Source organism: Delphinus delphis, chromosome 6 (genome assembly GCF_949987515.2).
Source record: "Delphinus delphis chromosome 6, mDelDel1.2, whole genome shotgun sequence".
NCBI lineage: Eukaryota > Metazoa > Chordata > Mammalia > Artiodactyla > Delphinidae > Delphinus > Delphinus delphis.
The window spans coordinates 28,054,408-28,078,456 of NC_082688.1; the positions used below are offsets into that span (position 1 = coordinate 28,054,408).

General features: G+C 45.0%; 1 protein-coding gene across 4 annotated transcripts in view; it reads left to right on the top strand.

The window, feature by feature from the left end:
* ABCA1 (ATP binding cassette subfamily A member 1) overlaps positions 1-24,049 on the top strand; it is a 135,922-nt gene that overhangs the window by 101,286 nt on the left and 10,587 nt on the right. For all 4 annotated transcript variants that reach the window (XM_060014401.1, XM_060014400.1, XM_060014403.1 and 1 more), the window contains exons 23-41: positions 4-224; positions 1,453-1,525; positions 2,481-2,683; positions 3,770-3,818; positions 4,011-4,124; positions 5,234-5,382; positions 7,055-7,179; positions 8,457-8,555; positions 10,933-11,122; positions 12,138-12,232; positions 13,467-13,499; positions 14,901-15,006; positions 15,869-15,943; positions 16,552-16,721; positions 17,941-18,118; positions 20,191-20,306; positions 20,397-20,541; positions 22,177-22,300; positions 23,673-23,802. In XM_060014401.1, coding sequence (XP_059870384.1) covers positions 4-224; positions 1,453-1,525; positions 2,481-2,683; positions 3,770-3,818; positions 4,011-4,124; positions 5,234-5,382; positions 7,055-7,179; positions 8,457-8,555; positions 10,933-11,122; positions 12,138-12,232; positions 13,467-13,499; positions 14,901-15,006; positions 15,869-15,943; positions 16,552-16,721; positions 17,941-18,118; positions 20,191-20,306; positions 20,397-20,541; positions 22,177-22,300; positions 23,673-23,802 — 2,395 coding nt within the window. The remainder of the gene's footprint in view (positions 1-3; positions 225-1,452; positions 1,526-2,480; positions 2,684-3,769; positions 3,819-4,010; positions 4,125-5,233; positions 5,383-7,054; positions 7,180-8,456; positions 8,556-10,932; positions 11,123-12,137; positions 12,233-13,466; positions 13,500-14,900; positions 15,007-15,868; positions 15,944-16,551; positions 16,722-17,940; positions 18,119-20,190; positions 20,307-20,396; positions 20,542-22,176; positions 22,301-23,672; positions 23,803-24,049) is intronic.

The following is a 24,049-nucleotide window of genomic DNA, read 5'->3' on the forward strand; positions in this document are numbered from 1 at the left end:
CAGGCCGCACCATTATCCTCTCCACACACCACATGGATGAAGCGGACATCCTGGGGGACAGGATTGCCATCATTTCCCATGGGAAGCTGTGCTGCGTGGGCTCCTCCCTGTTCCTGAAGAACCAACTGGGGACAGGTTACTACCTGACCCTGGTCAAGAAGGATGTGGAGTCCTCCCTCAGCTCGTGCAGAAATAGCAGTAGCACTGTGTCGTACCTGAAAAAGGTGAGTTGCAGCCTCAGTGCTGGGCTGGTGCCGGGTCCGGGGAGTCGGGACTCATTGGCTGTGAGTGGCTAGTCCACATCTGCCCCATTCTGCCACCTTGACGCCACCATCTCCCTGCTCTGTGTCCCTTTGGAGTCACGTCGTACCTCCTACATGGAAATCTCAGGAGACTTCTGTTCCCATCATGCTAGCTCTGTTGAATCCCATTTCCTTTTTCCTATGGAGACACAATGAGTGATGGAGAAGGCCCTTAGAGGACTTAATTTTGTTGAAGAAGAAAGACTTACCAAGAGTTACGAGCCTTAGCTGAAGAATGCCCTGCTGTGCCTGCTCATTTCCTTTAAATCTCATTGACCTTAACTTTTAAACTACAAAACGGCAAATATATATTGAGCACCGATTTCATGCCAGACACTCAGTCTGGCAGACTCTGGCCATAAAGGAAAATCATGATAATAGTTGCAGCATTGTTATCATTTGCAAACTTTTTTTTTTTTTTATCTATCATCTCAAAGTACAGAGCAACCCTGGGAAGAAGGTATTGCAATTATTATCCCAGATGAGAGAAGTGGGGCTTGTAGGGATTTAGTTTATTCAAGGTCACCCAGCAAGTGAATAACAGAGGTGGGACCAGAGCCCAATAACCAGGTACATTTTCCCCTGTACTGCAGTACATGCCTGAGATTTATTTGTGTGTGCAAACACTGGCACCCAAAACACTTACATCCCAACCTTGACCTCCTGTCCACTTATTTATCTTTTAACTAATGTCTTGTGAGTCAAAGTGCAGTCTGAGACAAGCAGCGTCAGGATCACTTGGGAGCTCATTAGAAATGCGGAAACTTGGGCCCAACTCAGACTTACTAAATTAGAATCTGCATTTTAACAAGGTCCTCTGGTGAGGAAACACAAATTAAAGCTTGAGAAGCACTGAGCTAGATAACCAGGCAGGTAAATCCCACTCCCAAGATGGTCGATGAGGGCCTGGTTACGGCACTCACTGGCAGGCCACAGTTCTTTGGAGAGCTCTGCTTCCCGTGCACACAGCCCATGTGTCAGATCAGACGGTGGCCTCAGAAGCCAAGGCAGCCCAGTTGCATGCCTCCCAGGAGAGACCCTTTGCTCCGGTTCTCACACGAGAGAGCTTCTCGGAAGCCCCCAGGTGAAGGTGGTGGGGCTGCACCTTGCTCGGTCCCTGACCCATTCTTACCTCCTTCTTTGCCATCAGGAGGACAGTGTTTCTCAGAGCAGTTCTGATGCTGGCCTGGGCAGTGACCATGAAAGTGACACGCTGACCATCGGTAAGGACTCTGGGGTTTCTTATTCAGGTGGTGCCTGAGCTTCCCCCAGCTGGGCAGAGTGGAGGCAGAGGAGGAGAGGTGCAGAGGCTGGTGGCGCTGACTCAAGGTTTGCTGCTGGGCTGGGGCTGGGCGGCTGCGGGAGAGGGTGCAGCTTGGTGGCGGATCGGCCTGACGCTTGCCGGGGAGCCTGGGGCTTGGTCTGGGAGCTGGCAGGGCAGTGTCCCAGAGCGCTGAGATGATTGGGGCTGGGGGGATCCCTTAGGGGAGTGGGTCTGGCTGCACACTGGACACTGGAGACCAGGGATGTGGTGCTGAGTAGCCAAGCTGATAGTGGAGGGATTGAGGTTCAGTGCCTAGGGAGGGTGAGTGCCCAGGAGAGGAGCAGCCCACTGGATTTCCCTCAGGAGGTGTGTATAGGAGGCCAGTGTCACCAATAACACATATGGAACAGAAGCCTTTACCCTGGCCATGTCTTCCCCATCCTAACAGTTGGCTGTTCCCAGGAAGGCTCTGGCTCTCCTTCCGTGCCCTGTTTGATTAACCCTCTATTGAGGAGGGTTATAGAAGGAGCCTCCTTTAAAAGGTTAGAGAAAGGTGAAGACTCTTTTACAGTTCCTTTAGTCAAGCTTTCCATTGAAGAATCCTAGCACTTAGGCAATAGCCACCAGGCTTTCCACCTCAGAAGGCCGGCCAGCCAGCCAGCCACCCACCATGCACTGAGGACCTACACTGTGCCCGGCTTTGGTGATACAAAGGTGAATAAGACCCAGCCCCCGCTCCCAGGAACTCTCAGGTCAGAGATGAACACGTGGAATGACTTCAGTGTCTGGACCATGTGTGCTGTGTGGGCAAGCGGGCTCCTAAGGAGTAAGCAAGGGAGAAGGTGGAGAGCGGCCGGCCCCTAATGGGGGGCCTCGGAGTTGGCTGAGCCGCGTCTGTTCTTTGGTCCCTATAGATGTCTCCGCGATCTCCAACCTCATCAGGAAGCACGTGGCCGAGGCCCGGCTGGTGGAAGACATTGGGCATGAGCTGACCTACGTGCTGCCCTATGAAGCCGCCAAAGAGGGAGCCTTTGTGGAACTCTTCCATGAGATTGATGACCGGCTCTCAGACCTGGGCATCTCCAGTTATGGAATCTCAGAGACTACCCTGGAAGAAGTAAGTTCGGTGGCTGGCTGTCAGAATAGAGCAGGGCCAGCGATCCCGGCGTCAGACAGGCAGCCTGCGTGCCCACTGGGAATAGGATCACCATGGACCTAGGCATTGAGTGCTTAGGTCGTTGGCATCTGGGTTGTGTTGGTTCCAGTTAACCCTTTAAGGTTGTAGTGGGAGATACAGGAAAGAAGTATTAGGATTGCTCCCTGGTATGACTGTGTCATGACCATGCATCGGAAATGGCCAACATTTATGGAAAATCTACTTGTGCCATGTGCTAACCTTGGTGTGTTTTGCTTTTTTCAATCATTGTAACTTCATTTAATCCTCATAACAAGATGAGAAAGTTGACATTCAGGGAAACCAAGCAAGGATTCAGAATCAGGGGTTTTGGACTTCAAAGCTCATACTCTATTACTGTGTAAGCAGTGCCTCTCTTTAGAGAGACCTCAAGGGCTGGAAGGGGTATAAAATTGTCTGGCCCAGTAGTCTCCAGGTTTGACTGTGCAGCAGAATCATATGAGAATATTATTGACAATAAAAATTCCAAGGCTCAGCTCCAGGGTCTTTGAATCAGAATTTCTGGAGGTAAGGCCTAATGTCTGTGCTTTTATTGCATGCTTCCTGGGCAGCGTCAGAGTTTGGGAATCATTGGTCTAGTTCAGATTGTTTTCTGATGTTGGAATCCCTGCCATAACATTTCTAGTGATGGGAACCCCTCCTCTCTTGATATCCTGTCTCGGATAACCTATCACGGTGTGCTAGCCTACTCAAAGATTTGGGGCCATAGACTTGGAAGAAGCCGCTTGGCTCATTCCCTGTAGGTTCAGAACAAATTCCTCCTTCCGCAGTGTCCTCATGTCACAGCTTTAATTTGAAAATGATTGTCTGGACTGATAGCTCTCACCATTGGGGAAATGTTCTCTGGTAAAAACGGCTTCTCTCCCAAGTGACTCTGACAAAGTGTTATCAATAAATGAGTCTTCTACGTTTTCTCTTTAGGGGCTAGTGTACCGTTCAGTCATGTAATAATCATGGCAGTTGCTCTCACAATGTGGTGCTTATGACACTCTCACTCTTATTTTTCAGATATTTCTCAAAGTGGCTGAAGAGAGTGGGGTGGATGCTGAGACCTCAGGTAACCCTCCAGGGGGGCTGCACATTCTCTGGGCTGTGCCCCCTGTAGGCTGTCTTAGCTCACCAGGCTTGTGCCTTTCCCTTCAAATTGTTTTATGACATTCTTACTTTTAGTGGATAGATTTGTTACAGATTCAGAGTTTGTTTTGCTACAAATAAAGTGAAACATGGGGTTCCTTCCTTTTGCCTTCAGATGGCACCCTACCGGCAAGACGAAACAGACGGGTCTTCGGGGACAAGCAGAGCTGTCTTCGCCCATTTACTGAAGATGATGCTGTTGATCCAAATGATTCCGACATAGATCCAGGTCTGTTTGGGCAAGATCTTCATTCTGTTGCTAGAAAGTGAATTTCTCTCTTATGTTCTTCTCCGGTGTTATCTTTCAAGGTCCTTGAACCAGGATGACAGATGCCTACAGGGTCCAAAGGGAAGAGAGAGAATGAGAAAAGCCACTTTCCCCTTTTCAGGGTTGTGTATACAGTCAAACCTGAAAGAGCCTGTCCTCACCACTTCCTTCACTGCACTGAGATCGCTCTCTCAAGATACACACACATCAAAAGATGGCCCCTCAAAAAAAAAAAAAAAAAAAAAAAAGATGGCCCCTCAATCCTCTGAATCCATTTCTTATCTTTTCTCGCGTTCATTAGGTGTTTAATTGTTGAATAAATGTTCTCTGAAAGGACGGAAGATTTTGAAAGAGCGAGGTGCATTTGCTTTTAGAGTTAATTGGACCCTTAGACTTAGCTGTTTTGGATGAGTGTGTCCCTGCGTATTTGACTGGGATGGAGAAGCGGGAGGCAGGAAATGAAGCAACTATTGGTAAGATGTCAAGCCACCGCAGTTAGAAATGGTTTGTTTAAGACAAGGATTTCTATAAAAATTTTTTGGAACAGAAACCTTCCTGACTCTCCCATGCCTGTGCCACGTGAGTGTGCGACTCTCATGTTCTCCCTAACTTCATACATCGTTAGTGCTTAGATCACTGGAATGTGTCCACCTTTTACCAAAAATATAATAAATGGGAGACAGATTGCTATTGTGTGTTCTCAAGTATGTCAGCCTACTTACATGGCCTGTTTTGTAGAATGTTCTGTAAGAAATTGAGGATGACTTGATTCATCTGAATGGCTTGACGTAGCACCATTATGTGTGAACATCTCTCTTCAGCTGTCTCAAAGCACCTTCATTTTTCTGTGCTCATCAGATAAGAACCCAAAGGCAGGGACTGCTGCTGTCATACGTTTGGGGTCATCCCTCTTCCTTGGATGTGAATTTGTCACCAAGGCCCTTTACTCCTTTACTTTTACCTTCAAACGCAAGCCTCCAAGGTGGTTGCTGAAGATGCTGGAGGGAGGAGCGTGGGGATGTCAAAAATGCCTGATATAATAGGTGACCTTCAGTGTTGGCTTTCTGCAGAATCCAGAGAAACAGACCTGCTCAGCGGGATGGACGGCAAAGGCTCCTACCAGGTGAAGGGCTGGAAACTCACACAGCAGCAGTTTGGGGCCCTTTTGTGGAAGAGGCTGCTGATTGCCAAACGGAGTCGGAAGGGATTCTTTGCTCAGGTGAGAAGTGCTGTTCCAGGCCAAGGACTCAGCCTTCCTTGATGGGCTGCAGGCTCCCTGACCAGTGAAGGCAGGGTAGCATCATTGTTATAAGATGGACACTGGAGCCAGATGATCTGTATTTCAATCCCAGTTCTGCTTCTTGCACTCATGTATCTGTTGCAGGTTACTTTTCTGAGCCTCAGTGTCCTTATCTGTAAAATGGGGATAATAATAGTATCTATGATATAATTGTTATGAAGATTAAAATGAGTAAGTGATTAGAATGAACCTCACGTTAGTAATTACCGTGTGTTAGTTTTATCGTAAAGGAGAGTATAACAAGGACAAAGGTTGGAAAAACTGGCTGGGCAAATTAAACTTTCATAACTTCAGAGATGATATGCCCAGATGCACTCAACATATGAACTTATTGGAAACTTTATTTTTCTCTAAGTTGATGTTTATCTGAAAACTGATAGAAAAGATAACCAGAGGTCAGACAAAAAAAAAAAAAAGCAGCGAAGACTCATTACACTCTTGCCTGCATGTCAGTGTTTGCATGCTAACTTGCTGGGTTAGGAGGGATGAAATTATTCTAGTCTATAAAATCAAGAAGTATAAAGAAGTTGCAGAGATTCTTCTCTACAGACTATGTAAGTAACGCACAGAATATGAGTTTGGAGCGCATAGACTTAGGTTTGAATTCTGGTTCTGCTACTTATTGTCTCTTTGGCCTTGGGCAAGTTACTTAGTCTCCCTGAGCCCCAGTTACCTTGTTTGTTGATTGGTGATAACGATATTACTACTTAGGGTTGTAATGCTAATTAAATGAGATAATGCTCATACAGTTTTTTCCCATGGAATTAATCACCTAGTGATTACTTTTCTGCATTGAAATGCGAGAACATTAGAACCAGGGGCATCATTTGGATCTTTTTTTTTTTTAACGGATAAATTTCTCAGGAATAAATGGAAGGAGCTTAGAGTTTGCTTATAAAGTATGTACAAGTCATTGTTTTCAGAGAAGGTACAGGTGTAAAGTTTAAGGTGGTTTAGTAAGGATTTCGATTAATCGTGCTTTTTGAGGCCATCAGGGGAAGAAATAGCTGCTACTCCCTTTCCATGGAGACAGTGCTGTAGAGTGGTTTTATCAAAGTATGGGATCTGAATGGGTCACCTAGTCTGTCTGCAGATTACAAATGAGAAGACTGAGGCCATAGGGGATGTGACTTTACATGGATACGCTTATAGTAGAGAAAGAACAAAACTACAGGTCTTCTGGCTTCTGGTCCAGGCTTCAGCTCTCAGCTTCTGTCTGAGCTGAGCTCATGGCCAGTGTGGTCTTTCTCAGGTTTTCAGAGAGGAGAGGGACCTGGTGTTCTAAGTCACCCTGACATGTGACCACTGTTTACTCTGTGAAGTTCTCAGCTTGGTGCCCCTGTCAGGGGGCCACGGCCTCTGGCCTTGTGTTGCCAGCTTCCAGAAATGCCCCGGAGGGAAGAGGTTTAGATTTCAGTCTCCATTGCTTCCAACCTGCCAAGAATGCCTTGGTGGAGCTGCGCCCTGTGCACACTCGAGTGATGGCTGGTCGGAGAGGCTGGCTGGACTCACGGGGCCTTGCCCTGTGGCCTTCTTTCTAACCCTTGTCCTTCTCCTGCGATTTCTCTTCCCTCCTACCCCCTGGTTATAGATTGTCCTGCCGGCTGTGTTTGTCTGCATCGCCCTGGTGTTCAGCTTGATCGTGCCACCCTTTGGCAAGTACCCCAGCCTGGAACTTCAGCCCTGGATGTACAACGAACAGTACACATTTGTCAGGTATGCGTTTGCCTTCTGCGCCCAAGGTGGGAGGAGACCTCAGGCCGACCAGGGTGTTTACTGTGCTGAGGGCCAAGGGGAGGGGGACTCGAGAGTTACACAGGGGCATGGATTTATCAGCTGTGGCTACAGCCCTCACACAAACTCATGTTAGATGCAACGGACAGCGGTGAACAAAACCTGAACTAACAGGCCAGTCCTGTTACCGCATTTAAACTCCATTCCTCTTTATACGCTGTTGTGAGGAACATATGTGTTTTATGTAAGTAATCTGCCCTTGCAAAAAAATCTATGATTGAGCTATAATATATTTGGATTTTCATAGCTATGTCTTTATTCTGTAGTTGAACACATGGCTTCCATACACTCAGAGCATCGCACCTCCAGGTTCTTGTTTTCTGCATGATGCAATTCGTGTATTTATTATTTAGTCTTTTAGCTTATAGATAATAGCTAGCTAGTGTTTGTTTTTTAGACCAAAATGCCAGCTGCTCTGTAACAATCCAACGCTTCAAACAAAAGGACAAAGGAATTTCTGCATCACGTTATACAGGAGTTTTCCTCAGTCCCATAGTGTTTGTAGATCTTTTGATTGGGGAAGCGTGTCAGTGATGTCAAAGGGAAGCTTTAAAGAAAGAAAAAAAATATATATATATATATATAATATAACATGTGACTCAGTCTCTTTTTGTCTAATCCCATGCTTCCTTCCTATTTAGTGAAGGTTTACTTTCTTCTTTCCTTTCCAAGCTGCTGACCTTGTATTGCCCGGGGCTGTGGAACACATGGGCTTGTTTTGTGTTTGTAACCTGTACTCATCGTTGTTTGTGTTTTCCAGTTGTCCGTGCAAACATTCAGCCCATAAAATCAGCCTGCCCTTTCCTAGAAAATCCCTGTGGTCTATGCCTAATGGATAATTGTGAAAGTACTTTTGAAATACTGATCTTTAATGAATTCATGTACTTCACGTTAAAATATATACGTACATGTGTGTATATATGTGGGTGGGTGTGTACACATGCGTGTGCACATCTCTATACATATAACTTACTTACACGAGCTCCGCTTTGGAGTGCTGTATGTTACCTTGATAACAAATATATGGCCAGAGGCTGAGCTCCTTGTGGGTGGGTTCTGTGTTTTATTCATTTCTGTTTCAAGAGTTTGGCACACAGGAAGTACTTAATAAAGTGTTTAATTAAAAAGCAACCGCCTTCCTCCCCCCGGTTCATGGTTTTAATGCATTGCTGAGCTGGCTGCCTCTCATGTGCCTATAGTAATGATGCTCCTGAGGACGTGAGCACGCAGGAACTCTTGAGCGCCCTCACCGGAAAGCCTGGCTTCGGGACCCGATGTATGGAAGGAAACCCAATCCCGTGAGTGCCACTTGAGCTGTGAGCCCCGCCACGGCTGGCTTCTTGTGCTTGTCACCTGCTTTGATCTCTACACTGCTTTTATCATTTGTATGCCACATGGTGACTACCATCATTTGCCCTTTGAAACATTTTTTATTTTAGAAAAGTTAATACAGAGATTTAATCAGACCACCTAGGAACAAACATAACAAACTAGGAGAGTCTTCTAGCATCTTGCCAGGCAAATGACTGTAGACGTTTGTTTACTGCTTTAGAAATGAATATTGAATTTAAATAGTACTTTATACTGATCCCTTTTCTCCAGCTCCTATACCTAAGTGCAGAGACAGGCTCCCATTATGTATAATTTGCAGTTTTGTTTATCAGCTTCTTCACTCTAAAAGCCTGAAAAGATGGCATTGTTTTTATAAAAATGGACATTTTCTTCTTTCAGAGTTGCGTATTTTTATCATATTCTCCTTCAAAGTCCTTTAAAAAAAAGTAGGCAGTGTATAAATAAATTCAGTGAAATACCCATACGACTCTAAGTGTATATGGGAGGAAGGCATGGCCAGAGATCTTTGGGAGTAAAGACAGTGAAGAGAGGTGAGGTGCTTCTGAGAGAACCCAGTGATGGTAGAGGCAGGTTCAAGTTTCCAGGCTCAGGTAGGTTGTTAACCACAGACTGAGGAATTATGGAGAGTGTGGGAAGGTGTGGATAGATTGGAGAAGGCCTAACTTGAATTCCAGGTTTTAAAGGGAAGGTAGTGAGCCTGCAGGAGACAGACACCGCCTGTGTGTGCAAGGTTTCAGAACAGGTTGCTAAATGGGTAGCCATGATGTGCTTGTCAGCTCTTATCAATTGAGTGCTTACTGAACACTTGTTAGTACTTAATACTTGCTAAGTGATCAATCCTGACAGTATCAGTTCCCAAAACACAAGGTGACCAAGGTGGAGACGGTCAGAGATTTCACAGGACTTTTGATGAGATTCCACTTGGAAGTTCTCTGTAGGCGAGAGAGGAGAGTGAGATGAGGTAATAACGCAGGTAGGTGGACTCATCACATGCCAGCTCAACAGTATGGACTCATAGATGGACGCCAGCCAAGGAAGGATCTGTAGGAGCCAGGCCTGCATTGAGAGGTGCAGGCCTGACCTCACAGGTTCGCAGCCTGGGGGCAGAGCACCCACTGACGTGTACTGGGGTCCGTCTGATGTAAGGGCCCCACTGTGGAGACTTCTAGGTTTTTCAGAAAGTAGTGGAACTGATCTCAGCCAGTGATCTTGTGAAGGTTTTAGAGCGTGAGCTTCAGGACGGCACCATCTTAGTCTGACTTTTCCATTTAGTCCAGGTGCTTTAAAGAGAGAACTAGAGGGCAATCCACAAAACTGTTCATTTGATAGAAGAATCATCTAGACTGTGGCTCTGCTTCAAATTGTAGAGTTTTGAAAGGGAAGGGATGTTAGAAATGCCTTGTTGAAATGTGACTTATTGAGACAAGTCATTTCATACTTTTGTTTCACTAGTGGAGAAGATAGGCCCTGAGAGGGCAAGTGACTTACTGATGGTATCACAGTAATTCAGAGCTCAAGTCAGACATAAAGGCCTGTCTTTAGTTACCTGGGATGCTTGCAAACAGCCTAGCTCTTCATGTACCAACAACTCTGACCCCTACTCACTGTGCCCCTCCCAATTCTCTACTCGTTTTGAAACATAAAGTGCATCCTGACACTCTCCACCAGGTTTCAGCACGTTGAACATAAAATGCAGACTCCTCGCAGGCCTGTGTCCTGTGGCTCCCGCCTCCCTCTCCTCATCTCCCATCACTCTCCCTCGCAGCTCATCACATTCCAGCCCCACTGCATTCCTGTTGTTCCTTCAACGTAGAACACTCGGGACCTTTTCACCTGTGCTCTGTTGCTTCTGCTTGTAATATTTTTCCCCTGAATCCCTGCCTAGCTTGTTCTCTCCCAACATTTAGGTTTTGGCTGAAGTGTTTAATTGTTTGTTATCGAACTCTTTCCTGGGAATACAACCTCCATGAAGGTTGTATTTGTCTTTGTCTTCTCACCCCAAATTCTCAAATATGCAGGACAGTGTCTGGCACATAGTAGATGCTCAGTGAGTGTCTGTTGAGTGAACACATGGGTGAGTGATTGAATGCTGGTGATTGGATTGACTTGAGTTCAGTATATGAGCATTTAGGTCCTCTTTGTGTTCCATCATCCTTCACTGTAAATGAGTTTGTAACTTACAAGTCTGTGGGGCGGATCAAATAACCAATTGATGAGGGGATACATGCATGTTTGCAGTTGTTATTGATTGGTCCTGTGCTCTGAGGCAATAGGAGGGGCCAGGCCCTCTTGGGTGATCCTACCTTCGACGTCCCTTTGCAGAGACATGCCCTGCTCGGTGGGGGAGGAGGAGTGGAGCACCACCCCCGTGCCCCAGACCATCACGGAGCTCTTCCGAAACGGGAACTGGACGATGGAGAACCCCTCCCCCGCCTGCCAGTGTAGCAGCGACAGAATCAAGAAGATGCTGCCCGTGTGTCCCCTGGGGGCTGGGGGGCTGCCTCCTCCACAGGTGAGTCACTTTCAGGGTGTGACCGTTCAGGTGGGGTGCAGGGTGGGCTTGGGGAGAAGGAATGGGTGACCTGCCGTGTCAGGAGGGTCTCTTTCAGTCATGATTCTTGTCATAGGGAAAAGCATGTGAGTTTTGAGAGGAGGGGCCTTGGAGCACATTGTTCCTGTATCTGAGGGAGCTTAGCCTGCTTCTCTCTTTTGAAGTCAGCCTAGTTTCCTTACTGGTTCGAGGTCCAACCAGAATACGACACTCTGGATCAATGAGCTGTGGAAGGCACACTGTGGACTCTCCCCCAGTGGTGGTGTCACGGGACAGACTGTGACAAGCCCAGCTTCATCTCTGCCTCTGCCACAGATGAGCTGGTGACCTTGGACAGGTCACGCTGAGTCCCTGGGCCTGTTTCCTCACCGCTGAATTAGGGAGGCTCGCCCATAAAACTTCTGTGGGTCTTACAACTCTGACATCCTCTGAAACTCTGGTGTGGGAAACAGTTGTGAGCCATTTTTTCTGAGAATGATTTCAGGAAGAGGCTTGCTTTTGATGTCTCTCTGCTGCCTTATCAGCGTCCAGGTTGCAGGGTGAGGAGAAGGAATTTCAAATGGTGTTGAAAACTTAAAGCAGTCCTTCCTGATTGCGTTTCTTCAAAATAAGAGCTCATCTCTTCATCAGTATAACTCCAATGAACAAAAGAATTTGCTAGGCATAGTCAATGGTGCTGGTCCCTGAAAACCTTTTGTAACCATAAAGAATGATATTTCACAGTCTATTCTGATACTTCATAGTTGTTCAGAATAATTTTCTGGGGCTCTCCTTGGCTTGCCATAATGGCCCTGCTGAGAGCAGAATGGATCAGACCTTGGTGGCTGGCTGATGGCAGAGCCTGGGCCCTGTGGGCAGAGTCTGGTCACACTGTGGTACATGTTTGAGGGACATGTGTCATTGTTGTCCTTGTTTTGTTTTCTATTCCAATTCTGGTCCATAAAGACACATGCACTTGGTTTTTCTGTGATAACAGAGAAAACAGAACACTGCGGACATCCTTCAGAACCTGACGGGAAGAAACATTTCGGATTATCTGGTGAAGACATATGTGCAGATCATAGCCAAAAGGTCATTATTTACTCAACTTGGCGCCTGCTTAATCATTACTGCTCAGAGGAAGGAAAAGCCAAAAAAAATAGTAGATTGAGTAGTGGGGGGAACATCACATTTTGACCTGATGTTGTCTTTTGGAAGTTTAGGATATTCTTTCAAACTAGGAAAGATGATGGGAAGTGTTATGAACATTCAGCTTCAAGACTGAGGTTGCATGGTTCCAGGATGAAAATAAATCTGGATTCAAATTCTAACTGCTGCTTATTAGCGTTTTTGACCATGGGCAGCCAGTTATCCTATTAAAGCCTTAGGTTGTATAAAATGTGATAATAATGTTGCTCTTATTAGTTTGTCATGAGGATTACATGAAACGATACATGTGAAGTACCTCTCATGGATGGAATGAATGATAATACACGCATTATAAAGAGAGCCCTGGCCCAACTTAACGGCCTGTCTTGGCTGTAGAGCCTTGCAAGAGCCATATAGCTTCCTGGGGCCTGGGATGGGAATCGTCCCTTTGTCCAGCATATCCGTGCCACAAATGCTACCTGCACACGCCCTCTTGGTTATCAGATTGACTGACACTGTATTACAGTTCTTGTGTTCATGTAACCCATATTCTACATAATAGTGGCCCTATTGACCTTCAAAGAAATTAACAGGAGACATAGGAAAAAACATAGTATATGTAGGGGTTGGTATTATCCATGGTTTCAGGCATCCGCTGGGGGTCTTGGAATGTATCCCCTCCAGATAAATGGGGACTGCTGTATTTAGTTGATGCTCAGAAAATGTTTGTTCTAGCTCCCTTCCTATCAGCTTGGTTAGTTGGGCCCCTAAGTTAGGAGTTCTAGTGACTTTTAATGACAAGGGTATGCTTGAATGACAGTTACTGTGAGTTTTCAAGAAAGAGGCATAACCTCTCCATATGTCATCCATAATTGACCTATTATTTTGAATTTTAAAAAGTTTCTAGTTTGATCACCTCTGTTGATTTTTGAGTTGTTTTTAATATAAGCCATGACCTTCATATAAATCATAAGGTTTTAATATGGGGAGAAGAAAAGACATGCTGATTAGGACTTCTTTCCATTGGCAAGGCCCTACAGCAGCAGCCCGACCGTAGGGTTATTTCTGTCCCTTTGTTGTATCCTCAAGTAGATATTTACTCCTTTCGCATCATCAGGAATAGGGTCAATGTTTCTTTGGACTGATTTCTGGTTTCTTTGTCTTTGGCCTTCTGCAGCTTAAAGAACAAGATTTGGGTGAATGAGTTTAGGTAAGTTGACCTCGCTGTGCCTTCTTTTCATTTTCTTTGACTCCTAAAGTTCAGGAGGATGAATTTGATGCAGTTTTCTTGGATCCCGGGAAGATGTTAGTTTAGGGATTGCTTTTCCGTTAGCATTTCTGCTCAGTGCCCAGCTGCCACTTCAGAGGCCTTTGGAATATTTGGCACACTGATGTCCTTGAGGAGATTTTAGAAGTTCCTTGTGGGTCTCTAGGGACTTGACAGGAAGCACGATGTTTTGAGGGAAAACCTATGCTAGTTAAACTTACCAAATCAAATTCCTAGGAGTCCTAGTGACTCAAGGACAATTTTTCAGGTCATTGGCATAACCAAGGAGGTCTTAGATGAAATAAGAGGCATCAAAACCGTCTATGTTCATTGTATTTCAACTCATTTATCCCTCTGAGTTTTTTTCTTTTTTTTTTTTTTGCGGTACGCGCGACTCTCACTGTTGTGGCCTCTCCCATTGCGGAGCACAGGCTCCAGACGCGCAGGCTCAGTGGCCATGGCTCACGGGCTTAGCCGCTCCGCGGCATGTGGGATCTTCCCGGACCGGGGCACGAACCCGCGTCCCCTGCATCGGCAGGCGGACTCTCAACCACTGCGCCACCAGGGAAAACCCCTTCTGAGTTTTTTTTTTAAATAACAATGTTTCTATTAGAAAATAAAACCAGAGTCCCATCAGCATAGCAAGAATCATTCTCTCCTCTGCTGCAGTCAGGCTGTCTCCGACCCACCCTCCACCTCCACCCCTGCCCATATCCCTCTAAGTTTTGAAGGAGCAGATGGGACTGGGGAAGAAAAGAAGGAAGGATCCTTGAAGTCCATCAGTTCTCATGAGAAATGAGATACCTTACATGGCTGCCTCAAAACTTGGCTTTGTCCCTGCCTCCCATCTTCCTTCTTTGCCTTTTCTCCAAGAGCCAGGACTTACTGAGTAACTGAGCAGGGCGGAATCAGGACCTTTTGTGGTTCTCCTGCTATGGAAGAGCCATGGCCTGTCTCTAAACCCTTTCAGGCCTCTCTGGTCAGTGTCTTCACTGCTCATCCTAACTTCCCATCTGCTTGCCTGGAGACCCAAGTTCAGGCCTGAGCCACCAGGGGTGGGAGGAGCATCTGTGAGATGAGCATTCTTTCCTCAACATCTCAGATGTCTCACTTAATGTATAATCAGACCCAGGTCCCTCCCACTTGGGCAGGAGATAGAAGAGTTAAGAGATTACCAGAGTCCATTAGAGGAGGCCAAGGTGAAACTTTCTCTGAGTCTTACTTGGGTCCTACTTTGAACAGGCAGTTCATCTAAATGAAGCATTACATGCTTCGATGGCGTCTGCTGCTGAATGTTATTGGACCCCACACCGCCTGTGTTTTAATATCAGGCTGTTCTTTTAGGTACGGTGGATTTTCCCTGGGTGCCAGTAATTCTCAAACACTTCCTCCGAGTGAAGCAGTTAATGATGCCATCAAGCAAATGAAGAAACACTTGAAGGTGGCCAAGGTACAGTATCCATCCCAAGACATGTCAGAGAGAAAATGAGTTGCTAGTACATGGGAGTAGTTGGCAGGTAGATGATCACCTTTCAGCTTATTGTTTAAGACTTTCAAATACAAAGCCATCACTGGGCATTTAGTGATCTTGGGCCAGCCAAGACTGAGCTACTCAGTATGTTATTTACTATCTGAAAGTGCAGATCAAAAACAAATGCAGAGATTTTAAATCTCTCAGTAACTTAAGCATAGCCAGTGGATAAATAAACTGGGCATCAAACATACTTTTCTGAAACAATCTCTGGCTAAACAGGAAATGAATCATTTTCTTTAAGCTGGCAGCTAGTTTTAGCACCTAATAAGCATTCACTTCATTTATCTGTATCTCAGGTTCCCCATTTCTAAGTTTGAATTGGCGGGGGGGGGGGTGGGGGGGGGCGGGGGGTGTCAGGTGATATGGCCTCTAGGGTCACAGACGGCAGGGATTGTCTTAGAGTCTGAATCTCTGCCCTTGAGGCACAGACCCCACGTCTGATGCATCTGCATACTGAGTGTAGTTCTGGGTCTTAGGAGGATGTCAGGGGAGCGCGGTGAAGAATCCTCAGCCAGGCATCTACATCTTGGGACTTTGAATCACAGCGTTTCCCTCTGGTTCCTTTAAGACCTGTGGCTCATGGCAACAGCGCTGCTTTAGAAATCTGGTCCCTTGTTTCTCAGGAGCCAGTTACTCAGTGGCTTCAAGGTTCATTTCAATGAACAACGCAGGGGCAGTGTTGCCCTTCCCAAGGTTGTCCCATTGTGCACAGACCCCAGACCTCCTGTTGCCCTCCCCTGTGGACCATCCCACTGAGGCAGCTTTCTGTCATTCACAGGACAGTTCTGCAGATCGATTTCTCAGCAGCTTGGGAAGGTTCATGACAGGACTGGACACGAAAAATACCGTCAAGGTAAAGCCTTTGTTCCAATAGCTTTTTTTTGGTTTTATTTTGGCCGCTCATTGGTGCTTGAGGGATCTTAGTTACCCAACCAGGGATTGACCCCGGTCCCAGGGCAGTGATAGCACCGAGTCCTAACCACTGGACCAATTCCCTCCAATAGCTTTTTGATGAACAATAGTCCCTATGTTCCCCCGAAGTACTTTCAGCTCATGATAACATTGATTCATGACAGAAATATCTCTGAATTTTACAATATGATGATGAAGAGAACTTGCTTTGCCACCATTCACACCAGGGGAACCAGTATGAACCTGACCGAGTTACTTAACCTATTTAAGCCTCAGTTTCCTAATCTATAAAATGCGGGCAGTAATCGTGGCTTACCTCAAAGCTATGGTGAGGGTTAAATGAGTTAAAGATAGCACAGTGCCTGGCCACACGGTCAGTGCTGAGCACACCCTGGCTGCTGTTACCTCTTTGCCATGTTCTCTGATCATGTTTTGTCTCGTGGTATGACTGGAATTTCTGGAGTGCACATGCATGTTTTGTGTGTGTGCACCTACCTCCGGGAGCAGGGTTTGGGAGCAGTACCTTGCACCTGGTGTGTTTTATTTCAGGTGTGGTTCAACAACAAGGGCTGGCACGCCATCAGCTCTTTCTTGAATGTCATCAACAATGCTATTCTCCGGGCCAACCTGCAGAAGGGAGAGAACCCTAGCGAATATGGGATTACTGCCTTCAATCACCCCCTGAACCTCACCAAGCAGCAGCTCTCGGAAGTGGCTCTGTAAGTACCACTGTGTCTGAATCGGGAGAGGGAGAGGGTGTTTGGGGGAATCATGGAGCAGGGGAAGGAAGTACAAAGCTGGTTGTAGAGTAACAGCTGGGGAAACAGGTTCATTATGGTGTGTTTGGGTTGGTCCAGGCTCTGGACAGAAAATGATCAGTTTATGAATTGGCTGGGCAGGGATTAAATTGCAGAAGATACATGACTCTGATATATTAAAGACATTATTACATTTAGTGAATTCACATAAAGTAAGTTAAATTGTTAATATAATTCTAAAATATTTTAACTCACCCTTAACACAGTGTTTAATAAAAAAATCAGTTTCGTTTGTTTTGAAATCACTATTTTTAAACTTGGCGAAACATGCTTTTGTCGGCTTGTGTTTAATTCCTTGAGTGTGTGTGTGTGTGTGTGTGTGTGAGTGTGAAGTTAAAACCAGTATAATCTAGTTCAGAGTGTATAGCCTTTGAAATCATAGAGATCTGGGTTTGAATCTGGTTTCTAAACTTTCCAGATGTATGGTATTAAGTGAGGCAATTCATGTAAATTGCCAAGTCCGGCCTTCAACACATGGTTGATATTCAACACACGTTAGGTTCCTTTTCTGTATGTGGAGCATGGCACAGTTATTACTTCTGCTTCACTCATATAGAATATCAATATATGTCACTACGATCTTTATACCAAGCTTATATAACATTTATGCAGAGAAATAGTTGATATTATACCCCATTTAATGGACTTACAAGACTATTCTTATAATAAGGATCTGATGGAATTTTTGTACGTGTTAGGTTGATATGCCACGAGCTTTTGTTTTCAAACTTATATACAGCCAGAAATTGTTGTTTGAATAGTTTCACGCTAATATTTCTCCTTTATTAAGTTTTCAAGCTACACTACTCCCTTATGTGTGAAAATTTACAACTTGTTGCTCATGGAAGGTCAAGAATAGTGGAACAAAGTGAATGCCGTTAGGCCACTCTTAGACTTCCTTTAATAGTTTCATTTTGGCAGTAGACCCTTTTGACCTCAGTAGAATCAGTTTTGCATCTGAATTATCGAGTTTCGTTTTTTTTTTCTTGAAAGTAATCATCTTTAACCCTGAATAAAATATATGTGGTGAAGAGATTTTTTTCCCTGGGCTATGCTTCAAATATTTGTGTGTGTATGTGTCCCTGATTGAGTCCTCAGCTGCACTGTCTGTCTTTTTCAGGATGACCACATCAGTGGACGTCCTTGTGTCCATCTGTGTCATCTTTGCGATGTCCTTCGTCCCGGCCAGCTTTGTCGTGTTCCTGATCCAGGAGCGGGTCAGCAAAGCGAAGCACCTGCAGTTCATCAGTGGAGTGAAGCCTGTCATCTACTGGCTCTCCAATTTTGTCTGGGACATGGTAAGAATGCCGGTCTGCTGCTGCTATATAAACCTCCATCAGGGCTCTGGATTGGGTGGATGAAAGAGCTCCTGGCCATCAGCAGGAGATGTTCTAGCTAGTCCAAAATGTACAAAAGAGGAAAAGGCAGGCACAGTTGTACACTTTCATGTGACCAAACACAGCCTTAAGCCCAGGGCTGATCTCACGCCAGAGGAAATCTGTCCACATGGACTGCAGTTCATACCACCACCACCTCATTCCCTAAGTGACAACTTTTCAAAGAAACTGAGGTGGAAGACTTAGTCAGAACTCAAAGCCAGTGCCTCTAACTTGTCTGATAGAGCTTTAACCTCCAGAGTCAGGGTGTGCTTTGTCTTACTAGGAACTCAGTCTGTCATTTGAAAACTTTATATGTTTTACTGGAAGCTTATCCATCCATTGCAAATCTGTTTTCATGCCAGCTGTAATATAGTGCTTCTGTTTGGACCAGTATGGAGGACTTCAAAGAATTCTGAAGTTCTAATTTTTATAAAGTAGAGTTGAAATGTATCTCCCTGTGGGGTCCATTAATTTGTAGGCCACACAGATGAAACTTAATTCTTCTCCCACTGGACAGCCCCTCAGATATTTGAAGACACCTGTCATTTATCCTAAGCCTTCCCCAGATAAGATGATATATGAGAACATACTTTGTAATCTCTAAATCACTGTACAGATGTGAGTAATGATGATGATGTCTGTGTTGATTATAGCAAGCCTCTCAGACTTGTCATTGTTCTGACCTGATTGCCTCTCTGTGGCCATGCTCCATATTGTTAATGAGCCATTTGAAAAGCAAAGCCCAGAATTAACATTATATTCAGGCTGTGGTCTGAATGTTTATGAGTCTAGAGGGAGTTGATCTTTATCCCATATTACTATTACTCAGCCCAAGGGTATTTCATCTCGGAAGCAGCACTGTCTTGTTGGCAACTTGGCAGTGAACTGTTTCACAGGTATTTTTTATGGGGTCTCTTTCATGTATACTAATGCAATTGGCTTTTCTGAACCTTTATATTTATATATGAATCTAAAACTTGATATATATATATATATATATATCTCAAACTTTATATATAGCTTTGTATATAAATATAAAGGTTGTTAAAAACATATATAAAATTTTATATTAATCCCCGTTAAACTGAATTTTTTGTAGTGTCCATTTGTTTTGGTTTTATCTTGATCCAGTAATTGCTTTATTGAGTAAGCACGTACATACTGACTGCTCACTACGTGTCTGACTCTGCCAGGCATTGCAGATTCAGAGATGAAAAGATCAAGTCCCTGACTCAGGAATACCACTTATCTTCCTGTGTATTATCTGTCCCTCACTGCTCTAGAACCTCTGAAATTTGCTATAAGCATGTCTGCATCTAAGTTGTTTGAAAAGCACATTTGAGTAGGATGGGACTGAGATGGAGAGCCCTGTGGTCTGAAGCTACAAATACTTGTAACAGCTGACAAGCCCACTACCACCTCCCTGCCTCTGCTCTGCTCTGCCAGCTATGAATTCCCGTAACTGTCCTGTGGTCAAGTCTTTATTTCTGCATTTTAATGCTTGAGACACTGTCAGGACACACTTTAAAATTAGTCTCAGTGTGATGAAACAGTTCTGACATTCATGTTATGAGTGCTTACCTCATAAATAGATCACAAGTGAGCTTGAACTTGGGCAGACTATAATACAGCATTAATGATGAAACAGACACAGTCGTCTTCGGGAAGAATAACGGCAGCTTACTTGCTACCTGTGAAATTGAAACTACTCTGACTGGGAACCCATCGTTCAGTAAGTTTACTGAGCGTGGCACCTTGGCTTATCTGTTGGAAAGACAGAAAGGACGTGCAGTTTATAAAATCAGCCGGGGGTAAAATGCTTGTCAACACGTATCGTCCAGTATTTTGATTAATAGTTCTTGTGGCTTCATTAATTCAAAGTTCTTCTTCAATATGTTTATCTGCCCTTTCTTGTCTGATGATGATGAAGACTTGAGACGTGTTGTATCTTTGACTCAGGGGTGACCTTGATTTCCTCGTTTCACTTTTAGTGCAACTATGTGGTCCCTGCCACGCTGGTCATCATCATCTTCATCTGCTTCCAGCAGAAGTCCTATGTGTCCTCCACCAACCTGCCTGTGCTAGCCCTTCTACTGTTGCTGTATGGGTAAGGCACCTCTGGATGGGGCATATGGTATCAGATGTCAGGGGGAAGGCAGGGGACACCCAGTGGACATGTGTTTTTGTTCCTCACCAGGTGGTCCATCACACCTCTCATGTACCCAGCCTCCTTCGTGTTCAAGATCCCCAGCACAGCCTACGTGGTCCTCACCAGCGTGAACCTCTTCATCGGCATCAATGGCAGCGTGGCCACTTTTGTGCTGGAGCTCTTCACCAACAATGTGAGTTCTGCAGAAAGAGATGCTGGGATGAGCATAGTGTTTAGTCATGATCTTATTCTGCCTGCCTGCAGTGTTGACACCATGGACCACTCTGTCCTTTTGCAGAGTCTGTCTGTCTTTCCTGGGTTTGCATACCATCTCTCGCTTACCCTTTTCCTTATATGTCTCTGATCACATTTTTCTGTTTCCTTTGACAAGGTCTTGTATACTCCTTTCTGTTTAAATGTTGCTTTCCCCAGTATTCAGTTCTCTGGCATCTTGTTTCCCACTTCAGATGCTCTCTCTGGGTGATGGCATTCATGCTGGAAGATTTCACCACCACCTCTCAGTGCCTCGTGTTGTTCTCTCTCACGTCCATGCGTACCTTTGGCCCCGACTCCCCTTTTGAACTCTATTCTCATGTTCTCTCTTGCCCAGTGGATGGCTCCGTTTAGATTAACTGAAGGACACCCCAGACTGGCCATGTCCTAGATCATCTTCCCCTCAGAACCCAGTATTTCTCTTGCCGTTCCTGTCGTGCTGGATGGCATTACCATCCCCTCAGTCACCCCAGCTGGGCAATATTAGAGCCATTTTATATGCTTTGCTTCTGCTTATTTCCCACATTCAGTGGGGAAATAAGTTCAGTTCCTCCCATTACAGATCTCTTAAACAAGGCTCCTTGTCCATTCTTGTTGTCATTGCCTTCATCCAGACATCTTAACTTAGCCCACAAAGCCTTTCAGAGGTGTACAACCCTTCCTTGACAGTTCCCACCACACTCTTTCCCAAGACATGGTAAGCTTTGGCTGAGTGGTCCCTTCAACCCTCCATACTCCTGTAGGCCTGGTTCAAGATCCCCAGCACAGCCGACATGGTCTTTATTCGCGTGAACCTCTTCATGGGCGTCCATGGCAGTGTGGCACTTTGGCGCTGGAGCTCTTCACCAACAACGTGCGATACTACCCAATTCTGTGACTCCTCTGTCGCAGAACCGGGTAGTATCTCACTAACCCTTCATGACTGAGCTTGAATGTGAAGCTTTCCTTACCTACCTTACGGGAGGTGCTCTGTCTTCCCTGTGCTCCCAAAGCCCACACAGTTCATGCCTCCAGTACAGCACATCCAAGTATGTAGTAATTTCCTGTTTCCATGTTTCTTTTCCTCGGAGTGGAGACTAGACTGTTTCTTATTAATCTCTGCCTCTCCTGTGCCCTGCCACAGTGCATCCAGCACATAGCAACTTACTCAGTTGTTGGGTATTTGGCCACTGCTGGATTGATGTATTCGAGAAGAATTTTTTAAACTCCAACAAAATCCTGAAACGGAAGTATTGACCCAGACATGAGCAATTTGCTTTCAAAATGCTAAGCAAATATCTTATGATGGATTAGCTTCTGATTAAATATAATCATGTTTCTAAACTTTGCTCATATTTCTCCCATACTCATAGCATTATTCCAGCTTTTCTAAAGAGCAGAATTTTATTACATTATATATCATCCTCTGTGGCTACTGCTGTTTATTGGTATCTGAATTCAAAGGTTCAGTTTGACCTCAGGGAATCAAATTTTTTTTTCACTTCCATATTTTAGACTTTGGTAGATTTTTAGCCTGAATCACGAAAGACAGTCTCTCTCTGTCTTCTTTTTTTAGAAGCTGAATAACATCAATGATATCCTGAAGTCGGTGTTCTTGATCTTCCCACATTTTTGCCTGGGACGGGGGCTCATTGACATGGTGAAAAACCAGGCAATGGCTGATGCCTTGGAAAGGTTTGGTGAGTGACAGTAGTGGCTGTAGGATGTTTTAATAGAGATGGCAGTCTGCATGGGCCTTGGTACTTTGGCCTTTGTTTTGGAAAGAGGGTGGTGACTGGGCACAGGACTTCACTGATAGGGCTCATGTCGGTACAGCTGGTTGTGTCATGGGTCATGTGACACAACCATTTGTCTGAAAGATGAGACAGTAATTTTGGAGGTGAGGAGAATATTGGCTTAAGCTTGGACCCAGTGCCTGATACCACTGGTGGTGTTTGCCAGAGTCATTGGAAAAGTCAGACCACAGCTTTGAGAATTAGATACAGGCCAGAGAATCAGAAGGAAAGATGCAAACTTTGGCTCTATTGGGAAAATCATGGACCTGCAGATGGGGTCATATATTACCTTTTACACAGTCTATAAAAAGGTGATTTACTGCAGCTCTTTCTACATTTAGAGTCTTTAAATTTATTTCTCCTGTGGCCACATTACTGTTCTTTATTGACTGGCTCATATAGTTAGATGGGCCATGTTATTTGATGGGCATAGAAGAGGGACTTTTTTTAAACTTGGAGGTACAAGGAGATATATAAGGATTTTAAGGGATATTTACATAAAACCAGATGAGTTGAGTCACCAGGTTACATTATATGCTATTGAAAGGGGCATCTTTTAAACGTGCTTTCTAATCTTTCTTAGTGAAGCTTATAATTTGTTAAAATACTGACCCTAAAAATTACCCTGGATTGTTTGCCTTTTTACAAAGGATTTTTGGCATGTCTCATTAAAATGGAAACATTAGGGACTTCCCTGGTGGTGCAGTGGTTAAGAATCCAGCTGCCAGTGCAGGGGACACGGGTTCGATCCCTGGTCCAGGAAGATCCCACATGCTGTGGGGCAACTAAGCCTGGGCACCACAACTACTGAGCCTGCGTGCTGCAACTACTGAAGCCCACGCGCCTAGAGTACGTGCTCCGCAACGAGAAGCCACTGCAATGAGAAGCCCGTGCACTGCAACAAAGAGTAGCCCCTGCTCGCCACAACTAGAGATAGCCTGTGCATAACAATGAAGACCCAACGCAGCCAAAAAAATAAAAATAATAATAATAAGTAAATAAATAAATCTTAAGAAAATGGAAACATTAGATTTCTTAGATGAAGTTACAGTTCAAATACATGTTATCTCTGACATTCTGATTGATACTGTTTCACAGTATGTTTCCCCAAAACCTTACCCTAAATCAGATTTGGAAAGTGGTGACTCCCTTATTTTTTCCTCCTGTCCACGGGCCATAAACATTGGTATTTCCAGGAATGTAGGCCTGAATTTGAGGAAGGGCCATGGTCTCTGGTGCCTCCATTCTGACTGGATCTCTGCATTGTGTCTACCAGGGGAGAATCGCTTTGTCTCGCCGCTGTCTTGGGACTTGGTGGGACGAAACCTCTTCGCCATGGCCGTGGAAGGGGTGGTGTTCTTCCTCATCACTGTGTTGATCCAGTACCGATTCTTCATCAGGCCCAGGTGAGCTTTCTCTCAGAACTCACAGAGCGCCTGGTTGATGGTCACGGAGGAGGAACACAAGGAAATACTCGCCGGTGGTGGTTGGATTGACTTGAACTCAAAGCAGATAATCAAACTGATTTTCCTAATGTGGGCATCTCCCGGCCCCCAACACTGCCGACAACTCTGGAGTATGGATTTTACAGGACTGCTTTAGAAACTGGGTCTTTGACTTAGAAAATAACTTGAAAAGTTGATTTGGTTTTGT